This window comes from Dama dama, chromosome 20 (assembly GCF_033118175.1).
Source record: "Dama dama isolate Ldn47 chromosome 20, ASM3311817v1, whole genome shotgun sequence".
Lineage (NCBI taxonomy): Eukaryota > Metazoa > Chordata > Mammalia > Artiodactyla > Cervidae > Dama > Dama dama.
In genome coordinates this window covers 34,153,471-34,172,173 of record NC_083700.1, presented here as the reverse complement: position 1 = coordinate 34,172,173, position 18,703 = coordinate 34,153,471, and the positions used below count along the sequence as shown (strand labels likewise).

Here is an 18,703-nt window from a genome sequence, read left to right as displayed (position 1 = left end):
TAGCTATTTCCTTCTCCAGGGAATCTTCTCAACCCAGGGATCGAATCAGGGTCTCCTGCATTGCAGGCAGACTCTTTACCATCTGAGCCACCAGGGAAGCCCAGCATTCACTGTAGATTTTACAAATTAAAAAAAGAATGCACATGGAGTATAATTTGGGGGATAGACAGAAGAATGAATTTGATTAAGCTGTCCCAGCCCACTATGGTAGCTGTGTGCTACCATGCTTGTGGTGACACCTCCTAGTTCTCCTCTCTCTCCTCACAGTGCTCTTTTCTAGAGCATGGGCCCCTCTGATTTCTAGACTCTTTGGAGACTACTTCCCTCCACCACACACAACAGGTGCACCTGTCCTTGGGTCCCTGCTGTCCTCAAACCTTGGGTCCCCATAGCATCTGCCATCTCTGGGTGGGTGGTGCAGTTCAGGGGAGTAAGCCCTGACTCACCCACCTGACTCAGCATAGAGGCTCAGTCCAGAGAGCTGGGTGGGTAGGCTTGTAGCAGACCCAGGCCAGGCTGGGTAGGACATTTATTTCTTTCACGCATAAGTGGTCACAGCCATGGCGGTGTGCGGCCATCCGGAGGGAGGAGGGAGCTTGCAGTGGTTCTCACCAGTGTCATGTCAGCACACTCTGACTGCGTGAACTCTTTGATCTGCAGCCCACACATGGCGGGTGGGATGGCAACCACCCACGTCCTCTGCAGAGGGCTGGTTTCCAGGAATGCCCTTGGTGGCTCTCGCCTGACATGAACCACCTAGGCCTACTGCCTTTTCACCAGGGCAAGGAGTGCTGGCCCCCCCACCTTCAGTGTAAGCACTCTGACTCCCCTCGGTCAGCCTCCCCAGCCTCCATTTGGGCCGGGCACTCAGGTAAGTGAAGTCACATCTGTTGATCTTCTTTCGGCTCAGACTGCAAAGTTACTGCTTCCTCTAGGTCTGGCCCTGTTGTTACCATTGTCCACAGCAGCAGCAGGCAATTCTGTGAGTCAACTATGAGGAGAAAACCTGTTACTTTGGTTCAGGCGGAATAAAAGAGAGGCTGAACTCCACTCCCCAGCCAGCTCTCTAGCAGTCTGAACACTAACATGCATGGCAGAGCTGGGGCTGAGACACAAAGCTCTCAGACAACAGGAGTTTTAAAACATCAAATCCAAAGACACCTATGCTTTTTTTCTTTTTTTTTTCCAAATAAGCTAACCTAAGTCACATGATTTCCTATTCATGGGATATGGAGTTTTCACCTCTGTTCTAGCTAGCTCTGTCTCTGTTCTCTAAGAAGACAGCTCTGATCCCTGGATGCTGACAACATTTTGGGCAAACCCACACGATGAAAGCTACTTCAGGCCATATATCCAAAGAGTCCTGGCTGGGCAGTCACAGCTCCTGGCCCCAGCTGAGAAATAAGAAAAGTGCCGACTGGCAGACTTGGCACCCTTATGGATCAATCTTGTATTCTGCTCCCCAATCTCTTTGTCCCTTCTGCTACACGAATACTTCTGAGAGGGAAGTCGAGGGGCCTGAAAGAGGGGCATAAGCGGGACTTCCTTGGTGGTCCAGTGGTTAAGACTCTGTGCTTCCACTGCAGGGGCTTGAGTTTGATTCCTACTCAGGGAACTAAGATCCCACAGGCAGGATGGCGTGGCCAGAAAGAAAAAAAAGTATTTACACCATCGGAAACTAACAGAACGTTGTAAATCAACTATATTTGAATTTACTTTTTTTTTTTTAATTAAAAAAGAGTGGGCAGAGGAGAGAATCCTAAAATGAAGATTTGCCTAAGTGCATCCTTCCAGACACTTCCACAACCTGTTTCAAACAGGCAACCTCATGGGGCTGGGCGGTTGAAACATGGGATTCTCTGACTAAGACTTCTGAGGCCCCAGAAGCAAGTATTTCACACTCTTCCCAACCTTTTGTAAACCAGTGGAGAAAACGTTACTTCAAGCCACAACTTCTTTCTTCAGAGTTGACCTGCTGGGTCTCTGAGGTGGGAGGAAGAAGGTGGGATGGGAGGAATTTAGGAAAAGGGCCCTGGGAAGTCTTGAACACTCAGCAGAGTGGAGAGGAATCTGGCTTCCCAGTCAATCAAAGAGGGAAGGGTGAGGCAGAGGGATGAGAAGGGAGGAACAGGAGGAAGGGGGATGAGACCAGCAATGGACTAGGGAGCTTTGTGCGGTGGTGGGGCTAATGAGAAGTCCCCGGTGACGAGATGGCCAAAATAACTTTTCAGAACATTTCAGAAATGTGACTTCAAATTGTTTGTGGTGTGATGTAACCTCTCCCTTGTGGCCCACAAAACTTCATTAAAAGTTCTGCTACATGTTACAGCATTATTTTTGTGGTTGTTTTGGAATAGGGGTGGGGGTTGAAAGGAGAAGATACTGTTCTCTGCATTTGAATTGACAAGCAGGAACTAAAGAAACAGCCACAAAGACCAGAATGGTGACTAAAACTTCAGATGTGGCAGAAAACTAGAGCCAGAGATAACCTTGAAAATTTCTGTCCCCCCAGTAATTCACAGAAATCGGGGAGGGGGGAGCATTGGACTTTCCACAGGACATAGAAGTTTGAGCCAATGTCATTTGAATGTCAAAGGACAAGCAACCTCAGCTGACATTGCCTCATCAGCTGGACTAAGCCTTTAGAAACAAAAAACGTATTACACACATCTGTACTATCCAGGGCCTTGGCACAGGGGTAGCACATAGCCGGGCCCAGTAAAAGCATGTGAATAGTTACTGAGTGCCCTAGTGCTGCCCTGGAAGCTGGCAGAGTGAAACGCTTGGGGGTGGGGGCATGGAGGGGCATGTCGACTTCTCTTCCCCTCCCCCACCCCTTCTTCTCTCCCACCCTCTTACCCATCATTAACCCTATCCCATCAGCCTCGCGACATGAAGAACTTGTAAACAAGCAAGGCCCAGCGGAGACGGTGGTGGAGGAGGTCACAAAGTGTTGCGCAGAAACCACACTGCTCTGGTTCTGTTCTGCCCACTCTTACAGTGTCAAAGAGGCAAACGCTGCCTCTTGGGAAGGAGGTTCTGGCTCAAAAAGCTTGGGCATGGGGCAGTAAGCTAGTGGGCTACCTAGGGCGCCGGAAGCTTCCTAGGACTGGCTGTAGGCTGTGTTGTGTAAGGCTCTGGTACTCGTTCCCAAGCATCCCTACACCATTCTGAGGCCTCCCCTGGCATCCCGCAGTCCAAAGGCCCTCCAGCACCGCGGCAACCTTGCAGGAACCGCGCGCTGCTCGCGAGGTAATGGCGCCACCTGGCGGCATATAAGGGCGCGGCGCACCCCTTGAGCTTCCCCTTCACCCACGAGCGAGGAAGAAAATGTGGCTTCAGCGGCCCAGTCCAGCGTGGTGACGTCATGACAGAGCGCCGTTCTCCCCGCCTCTCCCCCAGTCCGCTGGGAGCTGCCAGTACTCGACGTGGCGTCACCGCCCTCTACCCTTACTTTGCGTCCGTGTTTGCGTGCGGCGGAGGTGGCGGCGCGGGCCGGTCGGAGCTCTGCGTTGCTGCTTCTGGTGCTCCTGTCGCCGCTGTCGCTGTCCGGCTGTCTTGGACCGCGGAGCAGAGGAGGCTCGGGCCACAGCACCTCAGCACCCGACGCGGCTTGGCGCGGGGCCCGGCGGGAGGGTGGGCGAGCGCGTGTCGGAGGGCGCCGCGCGGGCAGGCGGGCGGGCGCCGGTGAGGGAAGGAGGCGGGGGCGGCGGGTCAGCCGCGGGCCCGGCCGGCCGGGGGATGTCGATGCCTGACGCGATGCCGCTGCCCGGTGTCGGGGAGGAGCTGAAGCAGGCCAAGGAGATTGAGGACGCCGAGAAGTACTCCTTCATGGCCACCGTCACCAAGGCGCCCAAGAAGGTGCGGGGGCTCTGGGTGGCGGCGGGGGTCCGGGTTGGGGCCTCGAGGAAGGGGCGCGAGCCAGCCCCGGCCCCGGGCTCCAGTTAGTTTGGGACTTAAGGAGCGAGGTTTCAGGGACCCAGGACTACGGAGGTGGTGTGAGGGGTGGAGGGTGAGCGGCCCCAGGCCTATCCCAAGCTGGAAAGGCCGACCTAGACCTCACTTTCCTTTGTCCCTCGGCCCAAGTCCTCTGGGATCTTTTCGAAACCCGGCAGGGCCAGGCCTTAAATTTGCGGTTGACTTATCCTAGATGAAGGACCTCAGAGACGGGAGTGGGAGAGAGGTGAGCGAAATCTGCTGACCCCAGTGACCAGCCCCAGGGGATGAGGGTGTACGGGAACTCTCCCCTCAGGTGAGCGGGTAAATCTGATAGTGCTTCTTTGAGAGCAGTGGCCGGCTTATCCAACAACTGCGTGTGATCTTGGAGGCAAGATGGGGAAAAAAAAAAATGCGTGGAGCTAGCTAGCTCTTTTATGCAGGTTAAAAGCATGAGGGCAGCATGAAATTGAAGACTAATTTTCACCTTCTGTGGTCGTCTAGTTGCTTTGACACATGTAAGAAATTAACATTTGGAGGTTGGTGACAGCAGACACTGTCATGGATACAGGTTGATCGTAGAGTCGTGTGAATAGATCACTTCGGCATCCCTTGAGAAAGGAGCTTGGGTGGGTTGGAGGGGTGGGTGGTAAGGAGCGATTGCTCATTCTTTACTGCACTTACTGAGGCAGAACGAGTTCAGTCTGTTATGCTGTGGGTTGAGCTCAAAGAACATCCTTCTAATTCTTTGATTTTGGAAGATTAAATGGCAGCCTTTGGAAGTATTAATCTAACCAGTTCTCTGAGTGGTGGAATTGGGATCCTTGGTGCTTTCTGAGTGTTTGCTGCCAACCACATTTTTATTTTCTACATCACTGGCACCAGTTAACGGAGAACAAGAGAACCTTTGCAGAGAGGTGACCTTTCTGAAACCAGTGAGAACCTGGGTAAATATTTCCCTCCTATATAAAGACAGAGTTTCAAGGCTGTCCACACCTGCAGTGTTTGATGGGATGACTGCTGGTGTAAGCTGCACAAAGCAAGATTTGTAGATAGTGACAGTCCTTCAGGCTGTGGGAGAGATGATTTTTTTGTTTGTTTTTTCTTTTAAGGAAATTAACCTACCACTCCAGAAATCTAATACAGGATTGAAAAGATAGGTCACCATTGTGTGCTGTAGCGCTGTCTTCCCACAAAATTTAAATCTTATCCAACAGAATGACTTATGAAACCTTGCAGAAGATCCCTTGATTCTAAGAAGTCTGATTAATCTTATTTTTAGTGCTCTCAGTTCAGCTGACTGCTTTGTTGGAGCAGTAACCCTTTGTAATCTGCACTAGGTGGAGACAAAGTGTACATAAGCAGAATGTTTAAGGATAGTACTTGTGATGAGTTAGGGAGAAGAATGGGAACGCCCTGGTACCCTCATTCCCTGAGCTCTTCCTCTGCCTGGAGCCTTTTGTCGGTCTAGTGGCTTCAGGGATTAGGCCTCTTTAGTCTTACTTGCCTTTGTTTTAGTAAGGTTTTATTCCTGCAGGTGCCACTCTTAATAAAACAAAAGTTTGTATTGTAGACTGTAAACTCCATAAAGGCGGAGACACGTGTTCACCATTGTATCCATAGTGCCCTAGCTCTGTACCAAGCATATAGTAGGTACTCAAATAGTAATTGCCCATCTGGCTGGCAAACTGGTAATTGAGATGTCTGTATGGCTGCCTACCAGGAATAAATAACTCTTCCCCCCCCCCCCCCTTTTTTTCCAAGGAGGAATGTTGCTAATGTGTATCACTGTCAGGCCAAGTACTAATGATTTTAGAAATTTCATGTTCCATTAGCTGAAAGGAGTGGTCTCTGCCAGGAATGTGGGAAGACCCTGTTGTAAGTTTCCATTTGCTGGTAAATGTACCCCTGTGTTTCTTATTAATCTTGCTCGTTCTGAGCTTTGTTGTTTAGTGTTTGCACCGCACTTTCTATTTTTTTTTTTTTTTTTTTTAAATATATTTATTTACTTGGCTATACCGGCTCCTGGTTGCAGCATGTGGGATCTAGTTGCCTGACCAGGGATCGAACCCAGGCCGCCTGCATTGGTAGCTCAGAGTCTCAGCCACTGGACCACCAGGGAAGTTCCCCGCACTTTCTATTAAAGTGCTTTATGATGACTAATTACCCTTCCCCTAGTGATGATAAAAAAGGCCTTTATTTAGTTAATGGGTTCGTTGAGGACTAGTCAAGGTCACATAGCAAGTCCTAAGTAAACTGTTTTTTCATCACTATAGCTGACTGGACATTATGACTTAGGTCACTCTTGTACTTCTGCCATGTGTTGATAATGTGAGAAAGCATGAGCAAAGTAAGAGAAATAATTTTATCTTGGCGTGTATTGAATGGTGTGAGAAAAGGCCTCTTCAAATAGTGCTGTCCTTTGCCTGTGAGAATTCAGCGTGACTCTAGACCAGCTAATCCTTGGATCATTCTAAGCCTGAGGCCCCTTAGGAAATGAGGACATTTCTGGTGCCAGCCAGAGGCTATAGGTTATTTCAGGGTGACCCTGATGGTCTTCAGTCAGATCAGATTCCTGTGTAACTTGTGAAGTTTTATTCACTTAGGGGAAGTTTGGGTGTCCTTCTATTAAATGCATAAATAGCAAGATTCTATAACTGTAATCACAAGTTACTCATTTTTGTATGCCGTGAGATCTACCACAGTACTATGTAGATAATATGACTCCACAGTCCTGTTCACAGCTTGATCTGAGTATCAGAAAGCCAACTAAATGGGTCCCAACTTGAGCAATTGAGCTTCTGTGCCTCAATTTCCTTATCTGCCAGATAAGTGCTTTGTGTTTAGAACATGTGCAGATGGGTATATGTTGGGAGTAAGCAAAAATGATTTTTAAAAAGAAATATATTAGTATACTTATACTGTCTGTCTTTAATGAGCATTTGAAATGACTTATAACACAGGACACGTACAATATAAATGAGGAGCCCAAACTATAGAAAAAAGGGAAAAAATATTGTTAACCCTGAGGGCTAAGACAATTGATGAGGCTGGCTGATCATCACATGCAACCTTAAGCTTCCTAGGAGCTGGAGAATGAATCAGAATTACAGTCTCGTTAGCAGACATGGGAAATAATCTATACCAATTCCTCAGGGAGGCAAGTTCTGCTGACACTAAGTTCTAAAGGATATTTTTATGTGATAGTATTAATAGCTATAGTATGATTCGTGTATTAAATCTTGTTCGCCAACTGTCACTGGTGATTTCAGATGGAATTGCCAGGAAAATTTGGGAGAGAAAAGGATACCTTGAGTTGTGTGGTCCATGTACATTGTACCGCAGCTGAAGAGGATCCTTGTTTAATGTTGGCAGTTATCAGTCAAAGTGAACAAGTCAGCTAATTCTCCATCTTCACTGGGTATTCATCCCTCTTTTTCTGCTACTTTGTATTGCAGTGGTAATATTTGTCCTTGGGCCTTTGGAAATTGAGATTGTGTCAAATTGGGTTGTTGGTTTTTTTAAATTTCCCCCTATAGTGTAAACCCAAGCTTGTTGATGAAGCCTCCTAAGACAGACATGTTTCTTTGGAAGGCCTGTCAGAACACCTGTACTTTTGAACACATGGAGTGACTCTTTAGAGTGAACATTAGGCATTTGACTAGGATCTATACAGTCAAACCTTACCACCAACATAGTAAGGAAGAAGAGAAAAAGAACACAACAGAACTGCTTTTGCTTGTAGGATATTCTTTGTAGGATATATTTGAATAAAGCATATGTGGAACTAATTCATCAGAAGGGTCAGCTGAGACTTAGGAAGCGTACCAGGTAGAGACCCAGTAAGTAATGCTTAGACGTTTAACCTATTAGGTGAAATCCAGGATGATTTTTTTTTTAATCAAGGTTTTCTTATGGCTAATTCTTGGTGCAGTTTATAAAATTCACACCAGTACTTCTTAGACTCACTGAGAAGTGATCTGATAGATTGGCATTTCCTATCCTCTCCACATCATTAGTATCTGTTACTTCTCTTTAGAATGACCATTGTTTTAGTGCCAGTCTTTGAACAGGAGTCGGAGGTGTAAGAAGATCCTATCTCTTTTAGATTTCTCTACAGATACTGATTACTTCTCTTTTTCTTATTTGATTCTGTTCAGGTTGTCAGGCACAGTTTTCATATTACTTTTTTGTAAGTTCCTTTAGATTTTTAGCTTGTAACAGAAATCTGTTCATTGTCTACATTCCTTGCTGTCAGTATTATAAATCTGTACCTTTTGTTTCTTGAGGAGGGTGTCATCTGGCTCCAGTGTGTTACCCAATATAATATTCTTGTAAAATTGTTTGCAAAAGATTTTTTGATACATAGAATCATGTTGATCTTTAGTTGCCTGTGACTCCTAAAAGTTTATTCTGCCACCTCAAGTAGTTATAATCTGTAAATAAACACTTTAATGCTCTCTTGAAGCTGTTACTTAAAGGAACTTGCCAGTAAAGGGAAATTATGTATACCTGACTGTTTCTCAAGTTTGGAAATTTGAATATTAAAATTTTATAAACAAAGGCCACCCTTATACTGTGTACAATAATTAAGAATACATCACATTGAGGTGGGTCAGAAGCACACCCCTCATATATGAAGAACAATCCATTCACATAGACTAGAATTTTTTTCCTGAAATCCAAGAATCCAAAGTTAAGGACAGATTCTTACCACAGATTTTCCTTCCAACTCTTGTCAGTGCTATCAGTGCCTTGAATTTGGTAAGTATTTAAAAATTCACACCGATTTCTATTCACATGAATTACTGTTCTGATTCCATATTTCCCTTTGTCTCATTTCCCTTTGTCTCATTTCCCTTTGTCTCATTCAGGTAGTTCTCTTGCGATCCCACTTTGGTTTTGCTGTTACATAAGATCTCTTAATGTCCCCCTTTCTGTTTCTAAAACTGTGAGGAGGAGTACAACGTAAGTTAAGCACTTGATTTTTGGAGTAAGGTTTGCCTTCAGAATCTACCATCTTGAAGTTGTGTGACCTTTGGACAACTTGGGTGGCTTAACCTGTTTGAACCTCCGTGTTCTTTTTGTTTGTTTTTTTTAATCTGTGAAATGAGGAATTATGATAGTACTACAGGATAGTTGAGATTAGCATTTAATAAAGATTAATTAGTGTCTTTATTTGTTCATAACTAGAGTGACCATATGTCCTGGTTTGCCTAGTACATTTCTGGCTTATGCCTGTTATCCCAGCCTGCTATTCAACAAGTGCCTTCTTACACAAAAGTACCCTGCTTTATATGGAATTTCAAAATACTCTCAAAGAGCCAAAACAAAGATGTTTCTATTGGAATATCTTTCAACAGGAAATTTCCCTGACAAAAATGTTATTTTATGTAGAGCTTACTCTTGTTGAACACTAGTCTGTTTGAGTTCCAGGAGGTACATAGACAGTGGGAGAGCTTAGAGCTTACAATGGAAATGAGGTAGGTTCTACCTGACCACTCCCCCACCTCTTTCCCTGTAACACACAGTGTACCTATAGAGTATGGGTGTTTGTCAGACATTGGCCTAGCTGAGTCCAGGAGTTTATTTCCTCAACCTGCAATCAGTACTAGAATCCTTGAATCACAGGAAGCAATTCCAGAGGCTCTTCTGAGTTGTAACCTTAGCTTTGTGTATACAGTCACCTTCAGATCCCGTCCCTGTGTACCCCAGCTCCATCCAGACCCACTCAGATTCTGTTTCTCTCTCCTCTGACAGCCTGCTCTTGATTGTGTGTAACCGATTTTCTCTTGTAGAAATGTGTGGCCTTTACCCCACAGCAGTTATGGACCTAGGGTGGCTCACCCTTTGCCTTTGTTAACAGTCGTGTGGGTTTCATTTTTGTTCCTATCTCTGTTCAGTTTTTCTAAAACAATTCAGTCAAGTACCTTAATCTCAGAATGTATATAGTGATTAGTACTGCTTAGCAATGTACAGTGGGGTTAATCATTTACTGCCCAAACAGGACACACAGTAAAAAAGTGTAATGAACTGCTGGTAAAAGATAGTATTTGTGATGTTGGGTAGAGACTGAGAAGGGACTTTTGACAGAACCTCAGATCTAGGACTGCAAAGCTTGTGTCTGCTCTCTTGTCTTGAAAGCCCCAATGCCTCAGCTAATCTGCCTCTGTACTTAATTTCTCCGGCTTAATGGACTTAAAGTGTTCTCCTTTACCAGCCCAAACCAGTTCAGTTGTTTTAAAATGGGCACCCTGTTCTTAGTTGTGTGCTAGCAGGGAGGCTTAAACAGGAAGGGTTTGGGACTGCTCACTGTTCCATGCTGTTAATCTTGGACCTGCCACAAGTTTAGTTCTTTACAATCTGAAGAACTGCCCAGCTCGAGCAAGCCCTGCTACTTCCGTGTTTGTCCCTTCTTTTCTAACCTGTGTGTGTGCAATGGCATCAGTGGGGTCCACTGTGCCTGTGTGCTCAGGTACCAAGGAAGATGCTCACATGCTGGTCTGCAGTGCGCATGGCTTTGAGCTAGATGGTGAGCTGGTGAGCAGCAGAATGAAGGGCTGAAGGCCTGGGGCAGATGAATGTAACCATGTTTCTTTCATTTTGGCCTCCCTAATGAAGCTGTTCATATCTCTGAGCTTTGAGCAGTGTTAGGATTTTGGAAGTCCTGTTTTTAATAAATGGCTCCAACTCTTCTAGTACTTTTTAATTGTATTAAGGTGAACCTTTGGAGTATAGATTTCCATGGCATAATGGAAATCACTGTGTCCCTTTACCCCAGGACTGGCTTGACTGCAAGTCAAAGTTTCGGGGCTATGACCTATTCGTATTACGGTTTGAAGATCCTGAAGTCAGAAAAGAGACCTGTCAGGAAAGTTAAGAGGACTGATTCTTCTCTACCTTCTTCGACCACCCCGCACTGTTTCCTTACTCAGAGGCTTTAAGGGAAACCTTTTGGGGCTCTCATGACGGTTAGCTTTATTTTGGGCATGAAGAAAAGAGCTATTTGCTTTGAATTCTCAAAATGCAGCATCCTGTCTCTAACTTCAAAAGAGAGGTCAGTCAGTAGACAAATTTGTGTGAAAGCTAGATAAATAGGTTTCTCTTTTGCCACTTTGAGGGAATGCTCAAACCAGTGAAGTAGTCACTGGATTAGAGACTCTAGAACAGTGATTCCTATCTTTTGAGTCATGGATCCCTTTAAAAATCTTATAAAAATCACTGTTCTTTCCTCAGCAAAATTCCAGAGCACAAAAACTTACTTACGCTTTCAGAGAATTTATGCGACTCTCTGAAACTCAACTCTGGATCCTGGCTTTAAAAACCTTGATTTAGAAGGACAGGGCTCTAAGCCATGGTATCTTTCTCCCTTACAGATTCAGAAGCAGCTGAGATTAAATTTCCAGGCTTGCAGTTTGTCCTTGGAACAAAGCTGAGGTTGTTGTGTTCTTTTCACCCCCCTCTTTGGGATGCTCCTCAGCTTTCTAAGAGACTCATTATCAATGCCTTGAGGGTTCAACTCAGGAACTTGTGTGCACTGAAACCAGCATTTTAGTAACTTGGGGGGGTTTTGTACCTTCTCAGCCCCATTGCCCTCAAATGAACTTTTGATACCCCAAGAGCTCTAGAGTTCATTCCATAGGAGTATTTAGAATAGGGGGCTCACATCTTTAGGCTGAATATCAAAACTCAATAAAATTATTTGCTTCACTGTGTGTCTCAGAAGCAGGTTTGATTTCAGTATAGTACTTTTCAGACTGTTTTCAGTACTGACTTGATATCTGAATCTTACTTTTCATTTGATTTCTCTAGACCAACTCTATTAAGGACAAGGACCATACATATGTATAGTATGAAGGGCTTGGCACCCTACCGTGTCAATAATTGTTTACTGAGTAAAATACTGTGAGATGATTATCCCTAAGGGAAAGTGGGTTGGACTCTCTTGGTGACTCTGTGTTACTTTCCCCTTCAGCTGGCCAGTGTTGTTTTTCTTGAACCCCTCCAATGTGAACGCTAACAGAGCACCAAGAACTGCAACTGAGAAACTGATGGGCGTTTCCGGCAGCTTAGTAATGCCAGAAATAGGTCAGAGGATCTTTGGAGCTAACATGGTGAGAACCTCAAGACAGTAGGCTAGAAGCTTAGAGGTATCCTTAGACATAATGGGAAAGGTAATTTGAATTTCCCACCAAGTTTTGAACACTTAGCATTAAAGACACTGCCCACAGAATACCAGCTGAAACTGGTATTCTGGTTTACTCTTGATTTAAGCTTACTCTTAGGGTGCTTGAGATTTGGGGGCCAGTGATGAGCTGAGCAGTTTCATTTTGGAATCTGTGTTGGAATCCTAAAAGCAATAAACAACAGCTCTGCCTGGCAGTGCTGAGCAAACTTGTGATTCTTCTCATTCTGCAATCCCGACTGCCCCTTCTGCACCAGAGGCTGAGCTCTGTGCTCAAAAGCTGTATGTGCCCTTGTTTTTGAAACACACCTTCTTCAAAGTCACAGTCTTCAGGGAGCTGGGCCAGTGCTTGCCGTAATCAAGAACTTAGACTCTGGTTGGCACTGAAAATTCTGTGTAGGTTGTTTTTCTATAGTAAGTAACCCAGGCAGGATTCAGGGGAATGGAGGACCTCCAGAATTTTTCAGCTTTGAAAGTAGAAATCTGTGCTTTATAGAGGTGGCAAATGTTCAGTTGTTCCGGTAACTAATTCAGTTCCCTGTGGGTGGCCAGGTGGTATCCAGCCTCCAATACAGTAGTTGTTTCTGGTGTCCAGAGCACCAGACTTCTTTGCAAGCAAGACATGAAGATTCCCAGTGTTCAGCTCTTATGGAGAATAGCCCAGCTGGCTTGTCATACTGAACTAGATGAATTGTGAATGTTAATTATACTGATCAATACAGTGACCTTGGTAACAGGCTTGTAGCTGCTGTAGAATCTGTTTACTTCGGGTTTGTAACAGAAAAGAGACCAAGCTGGTTGGGAACATGGTGTTCTAAGTGCAAGTCCAAGCAAGATGCATACTGGACGGACTGACCCTATCACACCCCTTCCCCGGAATTTCCCGGAGGGAAGCATTACTCTGGTGATGGTTTCTGTTCTTTTTTGCCAGTTGAGAATGATCAAGGTTGGCAGAGGCTTGGTATTTTAGTGTGGTGGGGTAAAGGGTGTTCACAAATCATGAAGGTTAAAGAGAACACCCATGTTGAGGGGCACCTCCTCTCTACCTTGTTTGTAATTAGGAGTGGAGAGTTGATGGGATTAATTTCAACCTTTGCATTCAGGAGAAGGAACCTCTCCTATTTGGCGAGTAGAGGGTTCAGAATTCTGCACATTCTTTTCTGACTCCACAGGGAAGGGATTAGCTGAGCACTGGGCATGTTTGGAATGAGAATACCTTGCCAATTTTTACTGAATTTGGACAAACCCATTGTAAAAATACAGTCTCTCTTCCTTAGACAGGCTCTTTGTCATGTTCTATTAAACCTCTGTGGATCCGTCTAATGGATTGTCCACAACTGACAGAGGGAGTTGGTATTAAAAGCAGATTTTCTATTTCCTTGGCCTTATTTATTTCTGAAGAATACTGTCTAACTCATTTGTTCCCTGTGTTCCTTGAGTCACTTTATCAAGAGCCTGGTAAACTCCATGTGCCTGTGTTTGCTTTTTCAGATCCTGCTTAGATTGTCTCAGATCAGTCCTTCTTATGCGGTAGGAAGGGATAAAAGGTACAGTCACCTAGGCAGGTTTGTTTTTTTCCCCAAAATATTCATTACCTATTCATTACCGGGGCCTTAGCCTAAACCTACTTAATCAGAATGGGGAGGGGTGTGAAAGTAAGGGGCAAGTGGAGAATGGGATGAGATGTGGATTTCGGTACAGCTTCCTTAGTTAAACTTGAGAGATCCCGGACTTAGAACACTCTTTTAGATTATCTAGCAAGGCTAGTCAAAATTTTGAAATCTGATATTTGGATGGTAATGCAGCTACCACCTGTCTTGGATGACTTTGGCCTTGAGGGAAATCTTGTGCCCCATGTGAGAGGTCCTGAAAACAGCCTCTACTTGCTCTCCTTTTCCAAGGTGTACAGAGTAAGCCATAACCAGAAGTCATGCCACCCTGTCAGCTTAAGGTGGAGGACCTCCGGTGTCCCCAGACCTGTGCCGGCCACTTAGGGTACATCGGTGAACAAGACAAGCATCCCTGTCTGTACTGTGGCATTTATATTCTTCTTAGGTTATTACTTGGGTCATGTGTGTCTGGTGTAGTAGTCGTAACAATTTGGAGTTTAGGGCCCTATCAGAGCTATGCTTATCTTCCAGAAAACTTACATATGTGTAACAGTTTGCATATAAGGGGGAGTGGGCAGCCTGAAGCCCATCCATGGACCCCAGGCTGAAAATCTAGAAAACTTGCCTGGAATTGAGAATGTTGTGATTGGGATAAAGCAAGGCCAGGAGTTTGGGTGTTTGGACATTTTTTTCTCCTAACAAGACTGGGTTGTGGTTTCTTCATCCATATAGCCAAGGCAGTTTGCCAAGAACTCAAGGTACCTCTAGAAAAAGTATAAGGAATGGCTAGAACTCCGCTAAACCAATAGCGTTTCTTTAGTCTGTGTTGTCTTTGAAATGCAAAGAATGATTTTGACTCTCCATCTGCATTCCCACCTCTAGCTTCTGGTTGGCTGAGCTTCTTGGACTCAGTAGAATAAAAGTCAGGTCAGAATATAAGATTTCCTTAACATGGTTATTTATATTGTGAATTCCTGGACTGAGGGTGATAGTAAAATTATACGAGAGGACATTTTCGTGAAATTCTGGCTTCAAAACATAGAAAAACCACAGGAGTTGATTGAGGGGCTGAGGCAATAGCCAAAGAGTAAAAATTGGAGAAAGATGGTAGAAGAAAAAGGAGGGCACAGCTCAGAAAGACAGTTAACTAAGCTGGTAAGCCAGGTAGCCAGGAGAGCAGCTTCCTCCTTAAGCCAAAGTGAATGGACTTGAGACCCAGACAAAAGATTATTCCTTTTTAGCCCTCAAGGGGCCTGTCACTATTGCTTTTTTATCAAATAGAACTCAGGATGAAAGGGGGAGGGCAGATAAGGTTTGGCTTTATTGGTACAAATATTAACATGTCTATCCCTAGAAAAGTTGGTGTTTGACCTGCATGAATGGCCAAACGATTGCCCAGTGTTAGTACAGTGTGTAACATACTACAGAAATGTGAATGAAATTTCATTTGGGCGATAGGAGAAAGAATTACATAAAAAAGACACAGCCCGATTCAGAGATTGGAGCACAGTCACTGCAGAACCCTGTGCCAACTCTGCCTTTGCCGCCCCGCACTCTGACCCACAGGCCAAGACCTCTTTCAGGTGGTCTTCACAGGGATAGTCTTGTTTCTAAGGGAAGCTTTCCAGACCCACATTGAGGGATTGCTGGATAAGTGCTGTATTCAAGGCCCTTCAGGCCAAACCTGTAAATTCAGAGAACAGAGATCACAGTCCTTCCCAGAGGAGCCAGGAGACTGGATGATTCCAGTTGTAACTGCTCTAGCATATGGAAGAACAGTTCTGCTGTGAAACCTTACAACCTGCTATTTAACATAAAAGACATCTCATTGTTTGCTTAATGATGCATTGAAGCCAAAGCTACCTAATCTAGTGGAATATAATCATACCACCAATTATCTTTGTTTTCTATTTTTTAAAGAAACCCGTTAAAATGATCAAAGAAATTTCAGACTTCACTTCCTGCATCTGTTTAGATTTGTTTTGAGGTTCTATTCAGTTTACAAAGCTTTATAGTTAAAACCTGCTCTTCAGTTTTTGGAAAATTTCTATTCTTAAAAACCGTATAGCCAAGATTTTTTTACTTATTCATTAAATGAGTACTTTAAATAATGTCTACCATGGATGTGAAACCAAGATCCAATAATCACATATCATGTCATGTAAGTCCAGAATACGTCAATAAAATTAATAACCTTACAGGAACTTTTTGTTACTTGTAGAGTTAGAGAAGTGGTACCAGAAAATGGGAAAGCATCAATGACAAAATGTATTTTTATTTAAAATTTTTACTGGGAGGTCCCCAAACTTATTATAGCTCCTTTTGAATTGGGAAAATGCAACCTCACTTGGTCTTTCAGACATGCACAAAGTACAAGGTGAGTTGAGGTGGCTGGTGTTTGAGTGGCATGCCACAGTTGAGAAAAGAACCTAGTAGAATGTTCTTAATTTTAGGACACATTCTCTAACTACACTAAGTGTTGGTCTGTGAAAGAAAAGTCCTCCCATCACTATTCTACACAGGATAAATACTAACACTGATAAAATCCAAATTTAAAGTATATTCTCTTTTGCATGTTTCAAAGCATGGTCATATCTTATGAAAATAGCCAGCAGGTTTCCAAAATGACACCCCCAAAATTATTATTCAGTTTTAACCATACCAAATTGAAAATCTCCTTGTATGTATAAATAAATAGAGGTGGAGTTTTAAAATTGCTTTTGATTCTGATGGTAAATTCTGGGGTCATTTCTTTCATCCTAGTAAAGTGTCAGGATTGGGTCCCCTATACATTCTCCTCCTCCCCATTCCATCCCCAAAAGACAGTTGGACGTATATATTGGAGTGGAGCTTTTTGCTTCCACAATGTTTGGGCTTAATTTGTCTCCTCACCCTTTCCAAGTCTAAGGTATCTCTCAATGGCAATTCATAGGCAACTTTAAAATATTTTCTTTGCATTGTTTCACTTCTCCAAAATCAGTCTGGATTTTGGAACTGAAAGTTCTTTTCCCATCCCAAAGCTTACCATGTTCATCTGGTATTGTAAGTTCCGAAAGCAATAGTGCAATAGTGGAGTGTTCTGTAAACTAACCCTCTGAAAATAAAGGGAAAGTTGCTGCTTCCCCTAGACTATTCCAAAAGAAAAATAATAGTACCATTTTTGGAGGGTTTTTTTTTTTTGTGTGTGGGTTTTTTGGTTTGTTTGTTGCTTTTTACTCTTTGAGTTTTTGTTCTTGTTTTAATCTTAATGTTGATAGCAAATTGCCTTGACCAAGACTCTTAACCACCCCCCTGTTCTGTCATCTGTAAAGGGTAGATCCAGCAGTCAGAGGATTCCAAAATGTTTCGAAAATACAAATCCTCTATAAGAAAAATCTTAGTCACATGCCACTAATTTTGAAGCAGGTGCTTAAGCTAGAAAGGCATAGAAATCCTGGCATTCGGGACCTTGGTTTTCGCTATACTATTAAATGTGAATTTCAAACTTCTAATCAGCTTTAAGTAAAAGGTCTAATTGAGTGCTCTCAGGTGGTTTTACTTGTTTTTGTATGTCAAGATTTAAACAAAAATGGTGTGAAAAGACATTTAGATTAATGTTATTTTAGCAGTGTTACTGGTAAAATTTGCTGAATAACTTTTCCTATGCAAAAGTTGATTTTGACTTTTCATTTACTGTACAGCCCAAAGCAAGAGACCTTTATCTTTGTGCATCTGTCCGCTTTACTCATTAGAAAATGGCTAGTCAGGAAGTCATAGGTCAGGAAAACCCAGACTTTTGTCTTCTGGTCTGGGAGGCAGAGAGTGGATTGTACTGTATTCACTCTGGAACAACAGGTATCTCTCAGGTTTCAGTAGCTCCAGAGAAGTTGCAGCCGACAGTTTCTTTCAGCCAGCTTGTTTCTTATAGGCTATCTAAGGTTATGATTTTAAGCTGAGATTTTTAACTAAAATTGAACATAAACACCTCAAGTTAGAAAGTCAAGAAGGACGGCAAATACTGCCTCTCTACAATTAAAAATACAATTATGTTTTTAATGTGACTGATTATCTTTGATAGATTCTTGTCCATGTATTAATGTTTCTACTCTCACTCTAGAAGCTTAATATTACGTATTTTAAAGAGCTGGGAAACTGAAGCTTGTGCTGCTTATTTTTAAAGTGGTTTCACCTTGTCCATTTAACTTGAAAATATCCAGTCCAACTACTGAATGGATTCTGAAAGGTCCCATTGACCCACTCATCTTTAGAAACAATACCTGTTACTACATAGTTAGTATTTAATGTTAGGTCTTTAAAGTCAGGTTATGTTATTTAATATTGAGTTTTGATGGTTTTTTCCTCCCTTGATGGGAAGCAGTAGATGGTGACTTAAAAAAAGTCTCATTAACCTTTGTTGAGTGTTAGTCTAGGGTTCTGGAAACTGATCCTTTTTAGACTCAGCTACTACTTATTGGGAGTTACTTGTATTTCTTCTGCCATATCACAGATGGGATTCACTCACTCAGATGAATATGTGAAGAGGATTTGTTTAAGTTTCTAAGATGCCATTGACTTTCAACTTTATTTAAGCTAGTCTTCCAAATCAAGGAAGGAAGAATTAATCTTGTTCCAACTTGATAGGCTAAGAAATTACACAGATGACATTTATTCAATCTATGTGGCTTTCCTTCCAAAATGCCACAGACTCTGTCTTCCTCCTAGAGCTGTCCACTGATTACTTGCTTTCAGTGTTAACTTTTTTTTCTCATAGCGATTTCTTTGAAGAATACAGATTTGCCTAATTTGTAAGCAGTTGACAAGTTTTCATCTTAAAGAACATTCCAGCATACTTGGCAGTAAGGTTTGCCAGTTTAACATCTTGTACGAGCCTGTGCGTGCTCAGTTGTGTCCAACTCTGTGCAACCCTGTGGACTGTAGCCCACCAGGCTCCTCTGTCCCTGGGATTTTTCCCAACAAGAATACTTGCGTGGGT

General features: G+C 43.4%; 1 protein-coding gene across 2 annotated transcripts in view; it reads left to right on the top strand.

Annotated features, from left to right (window-relative positions):
- The first annotated feature begins 3,691 nt into the window (after positions 1–3,691).
- The window catches only part of AHCYL1 (adenosylhomocysteinase like 1), a 40,362-nt gene continuing 25,350 nt past the window's right edge, over positions 3,692–18,703 (top strand). For both annotated transcript variants that reach the window (XM_061121202.1, XM_061121203.1), the window contains exon 1: positions 3,692–3,861. In XM_061121202.1, the coding sequence (XP_060977185.1) occupies positions 3,742–3,861 (120 nt within the window). In that variant the 5' untranslated portion in view covers positions 3,692–3,741. The remainder of the gene's footprint in view (positions 3,862–18,703) is intronic.